This window comes from Mytilus edulis, chromosome 4 (assembly GCF_963676685.1).
Source record: "Mytilus edulis chromosome 4, xbMytEdul2.2, whole genome shotgun sequence".
Taxonomy (NCBI): Eukaryota; Metazoa; Mollusca; class Bivalvia; order Mytilida; family Mytilidae; genus Mytilus; species Mytilus edulis.
Genome location: NC_092347.1, coordinates 74,896,637 through 74,918,250, shown reverse-complemented (window position 1 = coordinate 74,918,250; position 21,614 = coordinate 74,896,637). Strand labels below are relative to the sequence as shown.

At 33.7% G+C, this 21,614-nt stretch overlaps 1 protein-coding gene across 3 annotated transcripts in view; it reads left to right on the top strand.

The window, feature by feature from the left end:
- The window catches only part of LOC139520486 (OTU domain-containing protein 7B-like), a 43,884-nt gene extending 30,091 nt beyond the window's left edge, over positions 1-13,793 (top strand). For all 3 annotated transcript variants that reach the window (XM_071313149.1, XM_071313150.1, XM_071313151.1), the window contains 4 exons: positions 1,061-1,197; positions 3,106-3,401; positions 8,307-10,308; positions 11,118-13,793. In XM_071313149.1, coding sequence (XP_071169250.1) covers positions 1,061-1,197; positions 3,106-3,401; positions 8,307-9,679 — 1,806 coding nt within the window. In that variant the 3' untranslated portion in view covers positions 9,680-10,308; positions 11,118-13,793. The remainder of the gene's footprint in view (positions 1-1,060; positions 1,198-3,105; positions 3,402-8,306; positions 10,309-11,117) is intronic.
- Positions 13,794-21,614: the final 7,821 nt, after the last annotated feature.

Below are 21,614 nucleotides of genomic sequence, written 5' to 3'. Positions count from 1 at the left end.
TATTGGAAGTGTGTCATAATTAAAAAAGCATTTTACTTTGATTATTTGGTCAAGAGCAATACGATCCTTGAGATCACCCCCAAATTTTACTTAGGTTTGTCTTGCTTAGTCTGTTGATCTATACTATAGTGTTTTATATACCTGTTGTTTGTCCAATATACATTTATTTATGTAAATATAATATTGTTGGATATACATACTGTTATTAACATGCATATACAAATCATTCAACAAATATCACTAGAATATATACAGCTGTAGATGCATTATACCTAACATGTATTGTAACATCAGTAGAATTGTGAAACTTAAAACAACACCAGTGATCCATACAAAAAAACCAATAAAGGATAAGAAGACCAAAACTAGAAAATAATGACAAAAAGCTAAATATGACAGTTTATTGTTGGTGAACCTCTATGGAACAGATGTTTGTTTTGATTATTGAATAATCTTTGTTTATTTTGTTTCATATTTTTAAACAAATAAAAATATGAATAATGTAGATTTAAATATTTTATAAATCTGTTAATTCTGTTTTGATATTTAAAAAAAACGCAAAATTAGATGCATGTACATGCAAATTCTTAGGCAATACCAAATTCATGAAAATAATTACAAGCAAAAAAAGTATATATACATTAATTCCTTTGTAATCACTACAAAACAGGTATAACTCTTGTACAAATGAGGGGGAGGACAGGGGGTACCCTTCTCCCTTCTCCCACCCCTCTTCTCCTTTCTCCTACCCCTGTTCTCCTTTCTCCCATTAGAATAAAACATCTCCTTTTGAGATATTTTTTCTTGAAATATTAGATTATTTTTTAAAAGGAGAGATATTTTATTTTTTCTCCTTTCTCCCAGCCTTCCTCTCCTTTCTCCTACCCCCTTTCTCCTTTCTTCCATCCCCTTTCTCCTTTCTCCTACCCCCTTTCTCCCTGTCTCCCTTACCCCTGTCCTCCCCCTCACAAATCAATTTACATATTTTCCTACAATGTGTTTATATTGTATGTTTTTAAAGTTTATATAATAAGTCTTATCAACATTTTCTAACTTACAGTATGGTTTAGTATTTACTGAAGAAGAATGGCAAAAAGAATGGAATAGTGTGTTGAAGTTAGCATCATCAACCCCAAGATCATTTCCGTGGAACAATCGTAGAAACAGCAGCTGTTGTGACAGCCCTGTAACAAATAGGTATAACACGAACAGAATAAAGATACCAATACAGATTAAAAAACATTCAATATAATCAATTGTATACACAAAAGAAAAACGACATTAAATCAAACAACAGTCTAAAAACAAATTGTTTTATTGGCCAGTCCAGTTGATATTACTGGGAAAACTTGGGTTTTACTAGGTAATACTTGGCGATAAGAAATACTGGCCTAAATATGTAAGAGGATTCAGTGATATATAAAAAATTTGTAAGGGTTCCATGGAACCCAGTGTCCCGCCTACTTTTGCTGTTAATCGCAGGCTTAAAAAAAAAAAATTGTTCAGCCTGCAATAATATCTTTTGATTGTAAGTAGCTTCTGTCCAAATTTGGTAAAAATCCAAGATAGTTTATGAATCTAATATTTGTTTCAAAAACTTTTAACTGCACACTGTATGTAATGTTAACTAGAAGGAAAGCTAAGTCCATTTATAAGTAAAATACAGAAAAACAGGATTTTTTTTTACAAAATTTACTTCTGGATACTATATTATGATCATAAACCAGCTTCTGTCCATGTTTGGTAGAAATCCATAATAGTTTAAGAAAGTTATTAAAGTTTCAAAAATGTTTATCACAGAGTGAATATTTGGGGCAGACGCTTTTTGGACAAAAGTCGAAGGCTTGACAAAAAAGGCATTACTTAAAAAATAGATAAAAAACATAATTTAAAAGTTCACTATTGCTTTTTCTATTGTTGTGTACTAATTTGAGAAAGTATTTGTCCAGTATCTCCTAAGACATACATCAACATACATGGACTTATACGAACAGTTTCTGGACAAGATGTAAAGATAGTACTCCAAAAATTCAATTCACCTTTTCTGAAATCTGTGGGTAATCTCATTGTTTGTATATCAAAATGTAAAAAATTATGTTACGTCTTTCTGGTTCTATTGTTATACCCCCGCTTTAAAAAAGGGGGGGTATACTGTTTTACCTCTGTCTGTCCGTCCGTCCGTCAGTCCGTCCGTCCGTCAGTCGTACCGTCCGTCAGTCCGTCCGTCCGTCAGTCAGTCCGTCCCATGAAACTTTCGTCACATTTTTCTCAGGAACTACACATCCACCCTTTCTGTAATTTGGTATCAACATTTATATATGTCAGCCATACCGTGTGATGCGTTTTCAGATTCATCACTTGACAACTTCCTGTTTACCGAACACTTGTCTGATTTTACACATGATAGCCAAGTTGAAAATTTTCGTCACATTTTTCTCAGGAACTACAATACAAGGATTTCTGAAATTTGGTTTCAGGATTTATATAAGTCAGCTATACCGTGTGATGCGTTTTCAGATTCATCACTCGACTACTTCCTGTTTACCGAACACTTGTATGATTTTACACATGATAACCAAGTTAAAAATTTTCGTCACATTTTTCTCAGGAACTACAATACAAGGATTTCTGAAATTTGGTTTCAGGATTTATATAAGTCAGCTATACCGTGTGATGCGTTTTCAGATTCATCACTCGACTACTACCTGTTTACCGAACACTTGTATGATTTTACACATGATAACCAAGTTAAAAATTTTCGTCACATTTTTCTCAGGAACTACAATACAAGGATTTCTGAAATTTGGTTTCAGGATTTTTATAAGTCAGCTATACCGTGTGATGCGTTTTCAGATTCATTACTCGACAACTTCCTGTTTACCGAACACTTGCATATTTTTACACTATTAATATTATCCACTTGCGGCGGGGGTATCATCAGTGAGCATTAGCTCGCAGTTTCACTTGTTAATCACGTTTTAAACCAATCACAATGTTTTGGTGTATGCTTTTGAAAATATTACCCACAATGCATTGGATTCTGAAACAGAGAATTAACATTCTGTCTGAATTACATGAAGTCAACTTTTTTTGTTTTGTTTTCAGCAATTCCAGTGATGATGTAGACCCAGTTGTTTATGAAAGTTTAGAGGAATTCCATGTTTTTGTCCTGGCTCATGTTTTACAGCGTGCCATAATCATCGTAGCAGATACCATGTTAAAGGATACTCATGGTGATGCTCTAGCACCAATACCTTTTGGAGGGATTTATCTCCCCTTAGAATGTAATCCAGCTACGTGTTATAGGTCACCATTATTGTTGACGTATGATGCTGCACATTTTTCTGCTCTTGTTCCAATGGAAAAAGAGAAATCTCAGAAAGATAAACCTAGTCTTCCATGTATGTATAGAATACTTTCAATATAACTATAAAAAGAAAGGTTGAAATGGATTTGTTTACTCACTTTAACTTGGAAACAACCTTCATATTTTTTAAACAAACTCCCTTTGTAAAAAGAACTTAAATAATTCATTGATATATTGCTATTATAGTCCGGCTGATCGGTGAAAAAATTGCTCAAATAATGAGGAAAGCACCATTTTTTGCATGATGGTACATTTTTGTGTACTGAGCAATATTAGCTATGGACCCACTCTCAAAATTCAATATGGCGGCTTATTTCAAGATGGCTGCCGTACGTTCTAAAATATTTTCCAGTATTGCACAAATCACAGTGGATTTGATGCTGGAAGCACAAAAATCAACATATTTGAATGACTTGGTGTATTTAGCAAGATTTTGTTTTGATCTATCTTTGAAATACAAAATGGCGGCTATTTTCAAAATGGCCGCCTTGAAAAATAAGCAAATATTCAATATTGGAATTGAACTGAATACTACCATTTTATTGATGCATAGTGTCATTTAGTATCTGTCCCAGTTCTCTCCTTTTTGATTTTGCCTTACTTGTCATTTCATACACAAAGTAGTAGCTTTCATAAAAAGCTGCAGTAGTAGCTTTCATTAAAAGCTGCACTATTTGTTGTCTTGTGTCACACATAAAAGCTGTGATTTGGGATTTATCTGCCTTAAGATATCATTCAGTGCCTATCTTATTTCTTGGGTCGCAATACTTTGCAATTTGAGATATTATATCAGTGAAATGGCAGAAATTGAGGACAGCAAGGACAAGAACATTGAATGGCAGAAACTGAATCACTTGGGGATATGGAGAAACCAACAGCTGAAAACGCTTAAACAGAGGACAGAAATGACTATTAAACAATTGTACCAAGAATTTTTAGCAGATAGAAAATCTAATGCTCAAAAACAGCTGAGATTTACCGCAATATAAAACAGAGCGAAGCGCGAATTGATAAAATATGTGTTGGTCTCATTACGATTCAAGCTGAACAGAAAGAGGCAATGAGAATTAATACGTAACAGATGGGGGCAATATCTCAGCAACTTCAGCAGTTTGAAGACAGGATAGACCATAAGGCAAGTGGTAATTGCTTGGCGGAATTGATGGTCAGACCAATAAGATATTCAATGTTATGGTGATACGGATGGACAAGCTGACAACAACTGAGGAAGGAGACACAGTTCAATTTAAAAGTGCATTTGAACAGCAGGGTACCTTCCAAGAACTGGCATCGGTTGTAAATGAATTAGTGGACAATCGAAATAAAGAAGTTAAAATTCCTGCAATAGACACATCATCTAAGCTAAAATGTGACCTTAGCCAGTACAACGCAAGTTTACCAAAAGTACACAACAAAATCCATGCCTTGGGTCTTTCCCCAATTGTAGTTCGCATGAACCATCAACCGCGCCAACTCTGTTGAAGGTGTCTTCACCTTAAGTCAAAAGTCCTATGTCAGGACCCTTGGCCCTGCATGAGACAGTTCAAGTTATTTAACAACAATCTCCATTTAAGAACATACTATAAACCTCTAGTACTAATCAAGGGTACCATCAAAAGGCTTATGTGTCTTCTTACGCACACTTGCCATCTACTTTGAGTCAATAATATTTGGTTCAGAGCAGCACACCATTACAGAAACAATTGGCTGCAAGTGGATCCTATCAAGTTTCTCCGATGCTGAATGCAGTGCATACTTACGGTATCGTCCCCGTCGAGTCAATTGCAATTTCCACATTTATCACTCCAATTATAACAACCTCGTCAGCTCCTGGAGCTCTAACAGGCTTCCCATAACAGCAAGCTGACTCCACCCACCGATCCAGGAAAGGGCAGAGGAAACCAAAAGAGTGTGGCAACAGCTCTTCTTCAGACTCCTCATTGGAGAGAAAATATACCCGATGGCAAGAAAATCTTGGTGAAAGGGACCGGAGCCGTAGCCCACAGCTCCCAAAAATACAAAAACTCAATTGAAAAGGATCCTTGAATTGGGAGGCGTTCATTTAACAATTTTAACAAACTGCCGGAAGATGACAATGGGAAAACAGGAAAAATGTGTGTAGGCCCCAGATTGCCAGGGCGATGTTGGCTTTGAGTACGCTCGCAAGGTAAACACAAATGATGATTCCAAGGCCTTAAAAAAACATTGGAGCAGCGCTTCAGCAAGAAAGACGATCAAACCAGATTGAAACCGAAGCATTCCACCGAGGATGTACAGACAAAGATTCTTCATGGCATGTAAAAAGTAAAATCACAAAAAATAGTGAACTCAGAGGAAAATAAAATCGGAAAGTCGATCCCTAGTCTTGGAAAAATCAAATGACAAAACACATCAAAAACGAATGGACAACAACTGTCATATTCCTGACTTGGTACAGGCACTTTCAAATGTAGAAAATGGTGGATCAATCCTGGTTTATAGCGCTAAACCTCTCACTTTGTACGACAGTCTCATCAAATTTCGTTATATTAACAATGATGCGTGAACTAAACAGACATAATAAATAAAATATTCAAAATATGGGTACAGCAGTAACCCTAATAGAGAGAAAACCATAAACATTCAACAAGGCGTTAAAACAATTGAAAACCTCAATAGCAAACCAGATGGCGATACATGGATCAAAAAGTGCCAATTATGGCCATCGACAAGTCTACTTTGCTGATGGCGCAGTATCACCGAGCGATAAAGGAAATATAAGAAGTCCTTTGGATAATGAGGTGCATAACCTCACACAAAAACTAGCTGATGTTATGCTTTCAACTACTAGTAATCAGCATAACTGTGGATTGGCCGATCAATATAACCTTGGTTCTTCTGATCAAATAATCATGGAAGATCACCAGTTCAATGGAAGATCACCTGATCAATATACACGTGGAAGATCTCCTGAGCAATACAATCACGGTAGATCGTCAGATAGAAATACACCAAAGCTTTATGCCTATCGATCAGCAACAACCCACTAAGCTAGAGATCATATAAATGTAGTCCTTTAAGACAACGGATAGCATCTCCACGGACAAACTCCAGAATACCCGGTTATTTCAGACAACAGTCACCTTCACCAGGATACGGAGCAAATCAAAGTGCTACCCCAAAATGGAGTCTTAACACAGCAAAGGGTCGGGCCGGTAGGCCAACGCACGATTCCAAAGTCTATTGGCCATGAAACATCACCTCATCACAAAATCGAACAGAGGCCCACGGCCTCGTCCGATATTGTCATAAGACGAACCATTTGAAAGAGCTTGGCAGTACGACTTACTATACATGACAAGAATGTGAGCATGATTGTGGACACTGCTGCAATGATAAATTAGAAATTATTTCCGGCAGAAAATGGAGATTTGGAGACGGTAACGCTACGTTGTTTGGGTTGACAGTTTGTTATTGTGAAGATTATAAAGAACAACTCTCGACATTAATAGAGTAAACATACAATTGGATGTGTGCAAAGAGCCATTAACAGACGATTTATACTTAGGCTAGATATTTTGGTCACATTGAGCGCAGTGATAAACCTGAGTACTCCCACACTTACCATCAACAATAAAGTGATAAATGCGGCATTTGTTAACAGTGGAAACGAGATTTCAACTCAGCAAGTTTGCATAAAACGAACCATCACAGTTCCGCCAAACTCAGAAATGACTGTTACCATTAAAACTAATAAAAGTGCTGACCAGGAGTGCATTTTAGGACCATGCTCTCTGAATAGTTGCAAATTGGTTTCGCACGTAGTTGGAAAAGGAAATAGTTGCCCCTGAACTATTTCAAATGATGGCAATCGTCTTATCTGCCTGAAGAAAGTCATACCTATTGATTACATAGAATAATTTGACGATGTAGTGAGTACGGTAGATGAAAACGCGATAAGTGACGTAAGACGCTGCATTAGAGAGACACGAGACAAGGTGCACTCGGCACTGCCTCAAAGTTCAGATGAGTTACCTACTATTCCACCACATTTAACCGATCTATATTCACGTGCAACCGACTCGTTTAAACCTATTTCATTCCAACCATTAAAACTGAAAGCGTTTAAGAACAATTACAATAACATGTAACATATTGATTGACACTTTGAATTTCACTATTTGTTTTGTATATATATGCAGCCATATTTGCAAATGTATGTGTTATAGAAATAACCACATTAATTTTTTTATATTTTAAAATTAATTGATAACAAATTCAAGAACATAAAGTCCATTTTCAAAGAATCATTACTTTAATTTCCGAAATTATATAGAATACCTTTAGGACAATCTTGATATTTATACCGTTTTTCCGCCATCTTGGAAATGGCAGCCATATTGGATTTTTCAGAGTGGGTCCATAGCTGAAATCAAAGGGTATATAACCAAAAACTACTATGCAAAGTTTCATGCTTTCCTCATCAAGTGAGCAATTCTGCTCTATATCTGCACCAATCGGCCGGACTATTATATGTTTGCGATATATTCATCTGAATGATAAATTTGACTACAAACAAACAAAATAAAAAAGTTATTACATGTACATGTACATCAAATTGACACGGGAGACAGGAGAACATGAATTAAATCCTTCACAATTTCAATGATAAACAGTTTTTAATTTTCAGAAATTGAAATGATACAGATTAATCATCGAATGACAATATTTCAACTAAAACATCGGATGGTTATAGAGTCAAAGGCTTTTATTTGAACATGAACTATCTGAAAGAACAGTGTGATGGGTTATTTTATCTTTTGTTACCAGAAATATACAGCATACACTAGCAACCTATTTGTTAGTCTGTTTTTATTATTTTTTACTGAATTTTTTTTTTTAAGTATTCGTTGGTGTAATTACATAAAATGTACAAAAATTTGTTTGATTTATTTTTCAGTATCTATTCCGTTAGTTGGACCAGATCTTAATCTATTACAGTTACATTTCAACGTAGATCCAGGAGCAAACTTTAACTTTTCTTCTGGTACGGGTAACACTCTTGCCAAAGTAAAAACAACTCTATCTCGTGAAGACCATATGAATTTGTTACAAAAATATATGGATTTGGAACGTATTCCTTATGTTGAATCTGATGTGGATAGTGACACTGATCGTAAATCTAGTGGATCATATGATTCTGACGATAATATAGCCTGCTTAGGGAAAGAGAAAAAAAAGGATGGAAAAGGATCTAAACAAAGTGTGTCAAAACAGTTTGGAAGTTTAGGTAAGACTGTTGGTAAAAAGTTAAAGAAAAATTTTGGAAACGTTGGAAAGTCTCTCAAAGCAATGGGTCCAGATAATGATAAAAGTCGTAAAGCCTCAATTGGAAGTGGACTTACACAGAGTACAAAGGTTCCCATGACAATATCAGCCATGATTGATCAGGAACATAAGTTTGTATGGACAGCTAAGCTTAATGTAAAAATAATAGATGAGCAAACTACAATGATTGGGAATTATCTTAAAAGTGCAGAAGGCCGTTTTCGAGAAGAACGATCATTGTTGAAAGCTGCTGGCGATGAAATACGAAGACGTTCAATAGGAGCTTCTTTACAGGATTTGCATATATCTGGAACACCAGTCAGATGTGTCAATTCTGAATGTAAGTTTATTGGAAATGTAGATACACATTATCTTTGTTCAAAATGTTTTGAAGAGCAAAAAAATGCAACTCTTGACCGTAATAGGCCTTCGAAAGAAAATTATGCCACGTATCCTGGACGTGGTCCTAAACAAAATTCTGAGGTAGAAACCTATGGGAAGTCAAAGTTTTATACTCATGTGGATGAGGATGAGGCATCAGAATTAGCCAAGGTGAATCTTCGTAATAAACCAAATCCAACACCTAACACTAATTCTGGTGATAATAGGAGTCGGTCTACAGGAAATGTTCCCTTGAACAAATATACAAGGTTAAGGACACCATCACCAGATTATGATAATGTGGAATACAAAGTTAATTTGAAAACACAACCTTCTCCAAAACTTCTGCCAAAAATTCAAAATATGACTGCTAACAAACAGACAGCAAGACCTGCATCTATGTCTGGGACTAATGGAAAACCAGAACCGGTACCTGTTCCAAGTAAACCACTTTCATCTACCACAAGTGTTCAGTCCACAAACCGTCCGGTTGGTCCTGCAGGAACAAGACACTGTCAAACGCAAGGATGTGAATTTTATGGCAGTGAAAAAACTGATTATTTGTGTTCAGCTTGTTTCAAAGCCAGACAAAAATCCAATGAAACAATGAAAACTAGGTTGTAGGACTATATAGATCAATTAGCTTTATCAATTCAATAATTTAGAAAGATGAAAGTAATAGCTCTGTTGTTTATTTAGCATTTATTTCCCACTTGAGCAGTAAAAGTACTGATAGAAAATCTGTTGTACACTGTTAGCATTTAACTTCTCATGTATATGTTAGGGGACTTAACTTTTAGTAATTTTACTATTAAGAATAGGTGTATCATTAGCAGTGCCACTGTGTATTAGAAAATGTCTATTTTGGCATGATTGTAATTCTGTTTGGGTGTTTGCACTTTACACAATTATTCACAGTTTTGATTATACCTCCATTTTGCTTTCAGTTGTACTGTATTTTTATGGTGTTACAAATCTGTCAAAAACAATGTGGTCTGATAATTAAGACAGATGAGAGTTTCAGACTGAAATTCCTCTGGTAGAGCTAAGTTCAAAAAAAATTTCTTTATTTAAAATTGATAGCTTTAAAAGTAAAGGATCTTGAGATACTGCATTTATATTCCCTGTTTATCAGTAGAAATACATGTACTATACATAAAAGAATAAAAGAATTAGTTTCTTATTAAAAATGTTTAGTTTTTGAAATAATTCTTAAATAATTAGATATAATACCTGCTCAACACTCAACAAGAGCTTCTTTACTATACCCCACGCAACGAAGTTGCGAAGGGTATAATGTTTTTGACCCGTCAGTTCGTCCGTCCGTCTGTCAGTTCGTCCGTCCGTCAGTCCAACAGTCCTGTTTCTTGTCATCGCAACTCCTCTCAAACCACACAACAGAATTTCACGAAACCTTTTCAGATAATAAGGACATGCTATGTAGTTGTGCATATCGACGGGAAATTGCGATTCAATTTTTTTTCTAGGAGTTACGCCCCTTTGAACTTATTTACTTTAATGTACTACTGCAACAGTTTGTCATCGCAACTCCTCTCAAACCACACTACAGAATTTCATGAAACCTTTTCAGATAATAAGGACAAACTATGTAGTTGTGCATATCGACGGGAAATTGCGATTCAATTTTTTTTCTAGGAGTTACGCCCCTTTGAACTTATTTACTTTAATGTACTACTGCAACAGTTTGTCATCGCAACTCCTCTCAAAGCACACAACAGAATTTCATGAAACTTTGTAGATAATAAGGACATACTATGTAGATGTGCATATCAACAGGAAATTACGGTTCAATTTTTTTTCTAGGAGTTATGCCCCTTTGAACTTATTTGCCTCAATGTACTTCTGCAACAGTTTGTCATCTCAACTCCTCTGAAAACACACAACAGAATTTCATGAAATTTTGTAGATAATAAGGACATACTATGTATATTGACAGGAAATTATTATTCAATATTTTTTCTTATACAATTTTTTTTTTATACTTATTTAATTTCTCCAATGACAATGTGGGGACGTGGGGTATGTGAGCGTGCTCACTAAGGTTCTTTAATTTGAAATATTTCACTCTGCTTCGAACTTATCATGCCAAATAAAAAGCCAAACTGTCACATGATATTGTTAAATATTGAATAATTTTTTACTGTATTCTTTTCGTGACAGAAAAACATAAAAAACTGACTCGTGATTCATTTATTTGTTTTCTTTTAAGTGTGATAGAAAATTCATATGCAGTTAGAAAATAACTGAGGGAAAATAAGATGATAAGTAGCTTTAGGAATAAGTAATTTCAAAATATAATCTGTTTTCTTACGAAATAAAATCTACTGGTATCAATTTGGTATTTAAGATGTAAAAGAAGCTTCATACTTGATAATGTCTGTTGGTTAAAATTTTTACAAACCAGAGGAATTTTGACAACCCATCACATAAATATGCCTATTATTTAATTTATTTATATCTAGTGATATCCTTTTTAGAATTTATTTTTTTTTGCTTTAAAATGTTAGTGAATAATTTTGTGATATGTTCTTATAAGAACAAACAAATACCTGTATCAGGCCTTCTTTTATATATTGGTTGGTACTACTATCATCGAGCTTGTTGTTATTTAATATTTACTTTAGTTTAAATTATATTTTCTTTTCTTTTTAAATGATGTATAGTGCTTTTTATATGCATAGCTATTTTGATATATTTACATATTTACTATGGTTTTCTTTTTCAATTTCTTTTTTTTTGTCTGTATTTAAAATTAACAGAAATATCAGAAAATAACATAAAATGTGAAAGTTGTTATAACAGCAACATTTTAAATATGAAAATACATGTATCATCAAAAACTGCAAATAAAATAGATATCTGAAATATGAAAATAACTTAGAAATCCGGAAACAGAAAAAAAACTCATAAATATCAGAAAAACAGTATAAAACATAGTTATCAGGAAACTGCTTATTACAGAAATGTCTGAAAACTGAAAATGATATAGAAGTCCATTTCTCCTTTACCTTGTTTAGATTTTTCCAATATTGTTTGTGGAAAAAGAACTGTATTTCACAACTTGCCTAGTTGTAGCAGTTCATTGATGATTCATATAACTTTCCATCTACTAAGGGTTATAAGAGTGAAACCAATCATTACTTCTTGATGGGGCTCCAGTAGGATACCCCCTTAAGGTCACGAGGTCTTGATTAGAAATTGAAAAAATAATAAAACATTTGAAAAAAAAGTTTTGAACAATTTTAAGGTTTCAGATCCTTTTAAATTATATAACAGGTTGCAAGGTCATCATCCAAACCTCTCGTGGTTGCAATGTTGGATTTGACAGACTAAGTTGTTTCATTGTTTTCCTCCCATTTCATAAAGCTTATAGGCCTTTGATTGTTGACGCATAATCTACTTTGTATTTGCTTTATATTTTTTTTATTATTTTATAGCTTATTATTTATTACAAATAAATTACTTTATTTCCAGATTTCATATATTTATGAATTAATTTCTGTTCCTTTAGCAAATGTTTAGTAACCTAATCAATTTTAAAAAATCTGATAAAAAAGTGAGAAAAAAATTAAACAAATTGCAGAAGAGCCAATGGTTGCCACTTAAATCGCTTCTATAGAATGACCTCTTACAAAATCCTAACTAAGATTGATTATTTGCCGTTTATTTAAATAAACTAACAACATTTTATGTTTTAAATTCATCAATATTGAACTTTATCATATCAAAACTTAACAAAAATTGCTGTTCTCCAAAAGCCTTGAAAATGTGACTTTTTGGGGTGTATTTTTTTTTTTCCAATTGTAAAGTTTATAACTCTTATTTAGTGATGACATTTTTTGTGCTATTGAATGTTTCACAAGAAGACTGTATGAATTAGTTGTAAACAATCATTTTGTTAGTTGTAAACTTAAAAAAACTTTGTAAAACTGTTAAATTTAAACATACATGGTACTCGAGGGAGGTCCTATTCAAAATTAAGTTACCACCTGTTAAGGCGAATTTCACCTACATTTTCATTGTATTTGACACCAAATCACAGTTTGAGAAGTGCCTTCCATGGATTACATGTATGTTTTTAAAAAAACAGCCCAAACATTCTTAAATGAAATTGTATCTTTATGTTTCTGTAGAGTAAAAATGTTATAATATTTGTTTGCATTTAAGTTGTAAGAGATCTACATGTTGCTAGAGTGTTTTGCACAACAATGTTTTATCCTGCATTTTACTACACAAATGATGGTGTGCAAATGAACTTGCAATATTTGTTAAGTATATTGTTGAATTTGAACCCTGGCATCCTGGCCTGGGTTTCACAAAAAAATCTTACAACTAAAATTGATGACTTTTGAGTAAATTTGTTGGTAATAATTCAGTTGTAATTGTTTGGTGAAATGCCTCGTTCTCTTTTATAAGTCATATGGTTTTAGACGGTTATTGTTTGCATACAAGCAATTTTACTTCTTTTGAAAACATAGACAAGTCTTGTATTGTTAAAATCTTAAGCATCTTTTTTTCTGAAAGAACTCTTCAACAGGTTTGTAATAAAATTCACCACTTATATTAAATACTAGTAAGTAGACGTGATAGAATGCAACCAATTTGTTTTTTAGATATGCAAATTTATACATGATATTGTTGTGGAATATTTGTGTACATACATGATTATTTATTATTGTTTATTTAAAGGTTGAATGAAATAAATTTGTTAATTGCTTTTCTTCCACTGTCTCCTTCTTCATCAGCACAGAGTTAATATTTGAAACAGTGATTCTTCAAATAATTGTCAGCTTTGGGTATGATATGTAGAAATTGCTTTTGTTGATCATTTCTTTATATATCCCCACCAAATAATGTACAAATGTAGATATATCAAAAGACCCTTGAGATATTCCTGATTATACTTTTATCAGATATTATATTGATTGAATGATTGATTGGTGTTTAACACCACTTTCAGCACTATTGCCTATATTATAGCACTATTGCCTATATTATAGCAATCTATTGAGGGTTTTTTTGGTGGAGGAAGATGGAGTGCCAGGAGAAAACCACAACCTTTAAAATGAAAATTGACAATCTTAGTCAATTAACCCTTTCCTCCATAATGACGCCTTTTGATGCCTGTGTAGTACCTCAGTTGAAATGCTTTGACTACAAAATGTCTGCATCAGACTTAAAAAAAATTGTATCCAATATGAAAAGGAGATTCATGACAATTATCTGACTTTGAATTTCATTGATGAAATATTGGTTTTCATTATGCATTAACACTTTAAACCTGATGATTTTTTTTAACTGAAGTTATTAAAGTATATTAAAAAAAAATCCATAGAGGAAAGGGTTAAGAAATATTATATAAATGAAATTTTACAATTCTGATATGAAAGATTCAAAGGTTATATTGCTGTCTGGATTCTCTGGTCCAAACTTTTGAGATCTCAACCCTATCTCAATCAATAGAGGAGATGAACACAAGGTACTCATAGGACATGCAATAATTAAGCTCAGGAAAAACACTTACTTGAATAATAGTATAAAAAAAACTCAAAACTATCACAGCTATAATAAACGAGTGCTCATGCTGAAATGTCTGGCCTTCTTTACTAATCATTGATATTAAGTTGATAGTCCAAATATTAAATTTTACTACAACTATCATATCAACTAAACATGATCCAAGAAAATGAGGTCAAGGTCATATAAACTAAAGGAGAAATACATGTACACCTTACAATCATTTAATACACAAATAAAGTTGACCTATTGCTTACAGTTTCTAAGAAACAGATTTAAGCAAGAAAACTAATCATAGTAGAATGAACCATGAAAATGAGGTCAAGGTCAGATGAACCATGCCAGGCAGACATGTACAGCTTACAATCCTTCCACACACCAAATATAGTTAACCTTACCTATTGCATAAAGTATTAGAAAGAATGACCAAAACTCAACAACTTAGCTTGACCACTGAGCCATAAAAATGAGTTAAAGGTCAAATGACACCTGCCAGTTGAATATGTACACCTTACAATCCTTCCATACACCAAATATAGTGGACCTATTTCATACAGTAGAAGAAAAACAGACAAAAAAACTAAAACTTAACTACAACCACTGAACCATGAAAATGAGGTCAAGGTCAGATGACCCCTGCCAGTTGGACATGTACACCTTAATACAATCCTTCTATTCACCAAATATACTAGACCTATTGCTTATAGTATCTGATTTATGGACTTGAGCAAATACAAAATATAGTTACTCTTTTACTCATAAAAAGAGAAATTAACATTACATAAAATCTTATTTTTGTTTCAATTAGTCACTGAACCATGAAGATGAGGTCAATTTCAATGGGTATGTGACAGACGAAAACTTCGTTACATAAGGCATCTATACACAAAATATGAAGCATCCAGGTCTTCCACCTTCAAAAATATAAAGCTTTTAAGATGTTAGAAGACGCCACCAGATCACTTTCCCTATGTCAAGCTTTCTTTGACTAAAGTTGCAGGCTCTACAAAGACGATATCAAAGAATGCTGAGTCTGTAATTTATGATAGTGCTGATATGAACTATTCAACATATTTGACATCACAAAGCTGTGATATGTTATTGCAGTAAGAGCTGAGTAGAGTCATATAGACAGTGGGACAATCGATAACAAATCATTGGTTGGTTAAGATATAGAACTTAGGCCATCACTTGGTCTTCTTCCTACCTGCAGAAGTAGGACATTAGGTTGACCCTGAAATGATGGTTGGTTGGTATAGTAAAGAAACAAGACTTTTGTGAGCAATGTTTGAATCTGTATTTACATTGCACATATTGAAAATATATTATTAGGGTCCCGCCAAAGGCGGTCCCCTATAGTGATCAGTCTGTCCTTCCGTCCGTCCATCGGTCCGTCCGTAACACTTTGTGTCCGCTCCATATCTAGAGAACCATTATGATTTCATACTTTATACTTTACATGTTTATTAACCACCACCAGAGGGCGTGTCATGATGTATGTACAACTTCCTAGGTCAAAGGTCAAGGTAAAAAAACTTTGGTTTCAGTTGACAACCCTGTGTCCTGTGGTGAAGATCGTGTCCGCTCTATATCTTGAGAACCATTATGATTTCAAAGTTTATACTTGACATGTATATGAACCAACACCAGAGGGTGTGTCATAATTTATGAACGACTGCCTAGGGCAAAGTTCAAGGTCAAAAACTTTGGTTTCAGTTGACAACCCCATGTCCTATGGTAAAGATTGTGTCCGCTCTATATCTTGAGAACCGTTATCATTTCACAGTTTATACTTGACATGTATATAAACCAACACCAAAGGGTGTGTCATAATTTATGTGCAACTTCCTAGGTCAAAGGTCAAGGTCAAAAACTTTGGTTTCAGTTGACAACCCCATGTCCTATGGTAAAGATTGTGTCCGCTCTATATCTTGATAACCTTTATCATTTCAAAGTTTATACTTGAACTGTTTATAAACCAACACCAAAGGGTGTGTCATAATTTATTTACAACTTCATAGGTCAAAGGTCAAGGTAAAAAACTTTGATTTCAGTTGACAAACCCATGTCCTATGGTAAAGATACAATTTTTTAATGCACATTATTCACAGCGGGGCCCACAGAGATGGCTCCCATCTCAATGATATCTAGTTGATAATGAATAAATATAGTCAAATGCAGCTTGCCAATTAATATATGTATTTTCATCAACTTAGAAGATCATTTTTTACTCAGGGAGATTAATTAATGAGTGATCGATTTCTCTGAAAAGAAATTCAAAGATCCCAGTGTATAAACTACACAGGGAACAATAGCTGTTGTAATTATTCAATGGGAAAATAGGATAGACAAAACTTTAAATGCCTTGACCAAGAGGAGACGACTTTTATTTGGTTCAAAATAATACTGATGCAATATATGTCTTCTTATTTGTATTTTCTTATGAAACCACAAAAAAACTCCAATTAAGTGTCATCTGACGATTTAGGCCATGTTGACTTTCATATTTGTAGATTTTGGCTTGCTTATCATTTTTGCTAAATATTTTTTTTAAAGTTTTTCAAGATAATAGGCAAAAATGAAAAGAAATGGGAAATTTGTCATTTAAGGGCAATAATTACAATAAGAAGTTGTCAGACAGCTTTGAAGTAAATAAACAGTAGGTAGATCTCAACATTTAAACATATCTGCCAGGGATTGAAATTAAGACTTCTGCAATTGTAGCTTAAATCTTGTAGCCCACATAAATAGTCTTATACAATAAAGGCAAAAATTTAGCCCACACCAAATTTTAGGGGCCATTGGCGAGTGGGCCCCTGCTAATTTCAAACCCTGTCTGCCCTGTCAAGATTCAAGATAATAGACAAAACTTGCACTTGACCCCTATGTGCAAGTTTTAGCTATCTATATATGTCTGCCATGTTGGATAGCAGGTGAGGTCATTAGATACATTTCTTTAAACCAGATACCCCAATGATGATTGTAGCCAAGTTTGGTTAAATTTGTCCTAAACAGAGAATTATTTAGATAAAGAGTTTATTAAGAATTCTAGAAAATGGATAGGCTAGTAGTTTCAACGGTTAAAACATGGGCATTACCAAAGCTTATCCATCTGCTTTCATCATTGCCAAATCCAGACTCCAGATTTATTAAAAAACTTGATAACTAATGTTTTATAGTTTTGTTTGGCAAAAACCAGCTGGTAAAGTTAAGAGAGAAACATTAGTGAAAAATTATTTTGAAGGGGGTCTAAAAATGATTTGTTTGAAACCATTCATAAAATCACTGAAATGTACATGGGTTAGAAGGTTGATCAATAATAAATTACAGGAAACTCTTGCTTTCTGTGGGATTGATTGATTTATTAGAAAATACAGGTGTAAAAAAATATAGAAAAAAGTATAAAATGTATGCACAAATCCATTTTGGAAAGATGTTTTGAGTGCCTGGAAAGAAATCGTTGCAAAGACTGGTATGACAAAGGTGTACACATTGTAAATGATTTATTAGATGAAGTCGGAGAATTTTTTCTCTCTGACTGATTTTCAGAAGGTGTATCAAATACATCTACAGCACACGTAACACTTAACTATAATTGTAAGACTTTTGTATTCGGTATTTTTTATGTTAGAAACTGTATTGTACAAAATAAGATATTGCTTTGTATTAAATATTATATTTATTCCAGTCAATTTTTGAAAAAAGTTCTATCACTTCAGGCACTCAAACATAAGTTAAATGATCTGTACTGTACTGAAAAAAAATGTAGCTATTTATAAATAAAACCAACAACAGTTTGAGAGAGAATGGAATTTTTTTTTTGACAAATTTTTGATTTTTAACCGGATTTTTGTGACAAAAATGTCGGTTATTGATTTGGGGATGTACGGCAGGCGGGCGGGCGGCAATCAAATGTTGTCCGTGCATTAACTCATGAACCGTTCAACCAAAGCTTTTAAAATTTTAACATGTTGTTACTGACAACTAAATGAAGGTCAAGTTCAATAATGGCGATTTTGACTTTTACCGTTCAGGAGTTATGGTTCTTGAAAGATTGAAAAATGGAGTTTCCAGTCGTGTCCGTGCATTTACGCATGAACTGTTCTACCTAAGCTTTCCAAATTTTAATATGTTGTTACTGAGGACAAAATAAAGGTCAAGTTCAATAATGACGATTTTGACTTTTACCGTTCAGGAGTTATGGTTCTTGAAAGATTGAACTAGAGGCTCTAAAGAGCCTGTGTCGCTCACCTTGGTCTATGTGCATATTAAAAACAAATAGATTCATGACAAAATTGTATTTTGGTGATGGTGATGTGTTTGAAGTTCTTACTTTACTGAACGATTTTGCTTCTTACAATTATATCTATAATGAACTTTGCCCATTAGTAACGGAGAACTATATTTGGTAAAAATTTACATAAATTTACCAAATTAATGAAAATTGTTAAAAATTGACTATAAAGGGCAATAACTCCTTAAGGGGTCAATTGACCATTTAGGTCATGTTGACTTATTTGTAGATCTTACTTTGCTGAACATTATTGCTGTTTATAGTTTATGGCTATTTATAATAGTATTCAAGATAACCAAAAACGGCAAAATTTCTTTAAAAATTACCAATTGGAGGGCAGCAACCCAACAACCAGTTGTCCAATTCATCTGAAAAATTCAGGGCAGATAGATATTGACTTGATTAACAATTTAACTTCTTGTCAGATTTGCTCTAGATGCTTTGGTTTCATAGTTATAAGCCAAAAACTGCATTTTACCCCTATGTTCTATTTTTAGCCGTGGCGGCCATCTTAGTTGAATGGCCAGGTCATCGGACACATTTTTCAAACTAGATACCCCAAAGATGATTGTGGCCTAGTAGTTTCAGTGGAGATTTTGTAAAAGATTACTTAGATTTATGAAAAATGGTTAAAGATAGACTATAAAGGGCAATAACTCCTAAAGGGGTCAACTGACCATTTTGGTCATGTTGACTTATTTGTAGATCTTACTTTGCTGAACATTATTGCTGTTTACAATTTATCTCTATCTATAATAATATTCAAGATAATAACCAAAAACAGCAAAATTTCCTCAAAATTACCAATTCAGGGGCAGCAACCCAACAACCGATTGACCGATTCATCTGAAAATTTCAGGGCAGATAGATCTTGACCTGATAAACATTTTTATCCCATGTCAGATTTCCTCAAAATGCTTTGGTTTTTGAGTTATAAGCCAAAAACTGCATTTTACCCCTATGTTCTATTTTTAGCGGTGACAGCCATCTTGGTTGGTTGACCAGGTCACGCCACACATTTTTTAAACTAGATACCCCAAAGATGATTGTGGCCAAGTTTGAATTAATTTGGCCCAGTAGTTTCAGAGGAGAAGATTTTTGTAAAAGATTACTTTAATTAACGAAAAATGGTTAAAAATTGACTATAAAGGGAAATAACTCCTAAACGGGTCAACTGACCATTTTGGTCATGTTGACTTATTTGTAGATCTTACTTTGCTGAACATTATTGCTATTTACAGTTTATCTCTATCTATAATAATATTGAAGATAATAACCAAAAACAGCAAAATTTCCTCAAAATTACCAATTCAGGGGCAGCAACCCAACAACCGATTGACCGATTCATCTGAAAATTTCAGGGCAGATAGATCTTGACCTGATAAACATTTTTACCCCTGTCAGATTTGCTCTAAATGCTTTGGTTTTTGAGTTATAAGCCAAAAACTGCATTTTACCCCTATGTTCTATTTTTAGCCGTGGCGGCCATCTTGGTTGGTTGACCGGGTCACGCCACACATTTTTTAAACTAGATACCCCAATGATGATTGTGGCCAAGTTTGGTTTGATTTGGCCCAGTAGTTTCAGAGGAGAAGATCTTTGTAAAAGCTAACGCCGGACGACGACGGACGACAGACGCAAAGTGATGATAAAAATGGTGTTTCCAGTCATGTATGTGGATTTACGCATGAACTGTTTTACCAAAGCTTTCCAAATTTTAATATGTTGTTACTAATGACAAAATAGAGGTCAAGTTCAATAATGACGATTTTGACTTTTACCGTTCAGGAGTTATGGTTCTTGAAAGATTGAAAAATGGTGTTTCCAGTCGTGTCCGTGCATTTTCTCATGAACCATTCAACCAAAGCTTTTGAAATTTTTATATGTTGTTACTGATGGCAAATTAGAGGTCAAGTTCAATAATGACGATTTTGACTTTTACCTTTCAGGAGTTATGATTCTTGAAAGATTGTAAAATGGCATTTCCATTCACGTTGTTGCATTTACTCATGAACCATTCAATCTAAGCTTTTCAAATTTTAAGATGTTGATACTGATGACAAAATGGAGGTCAAATTTGATATTGACAATTTTCACTTTCACCATTCATCAGTAATGGTTTTTGTGATATTGCCAGGACACAAATAGATATTAATAAATCCGGTTTGCTGTCGTTGTGACAGCCTCTTGTTTTCGTTTATTTTTCTCTATGATTTTTTTTTCTTCTTTAAAATTTTACTATAGAAATAAAACAAAACATGGACAAATTAGTTTGCAGCAGAAAACTCAAACTGTTTTAAAGAATTAGTAATTGTAAGAAGTATTAAAATTAACTTAATTATAATTATCTGTAATTGTATTACCTGCATTGTAAAGAATAATTTATATACCTTTGTATATTATCATGATTATGTATTGTGTTTTGATAAAATAAGATAAATGTAAAAAAAAATGTCTGCCATGTTGGATTGCAGTTCATTAGATACATTTCTTTAAACCAGATACCCCAATGATGATTGTGGCCAAGTTTGGTTAAATTTGGCCTAAACAGAGAATTATTTAGATAAAGAGTTTATTAAGAATTCTAGAAAATGGATAGGCTATAGTTTCAACAGAAAAGACTTTTGTAAAAGTTAACAGACAAAGATGACAAAGAACAATATGATGGACGCCAAATGATGAGAAAATATTTGGCCAAGGACAGTATTGAAAATACCAGGTCCCAGT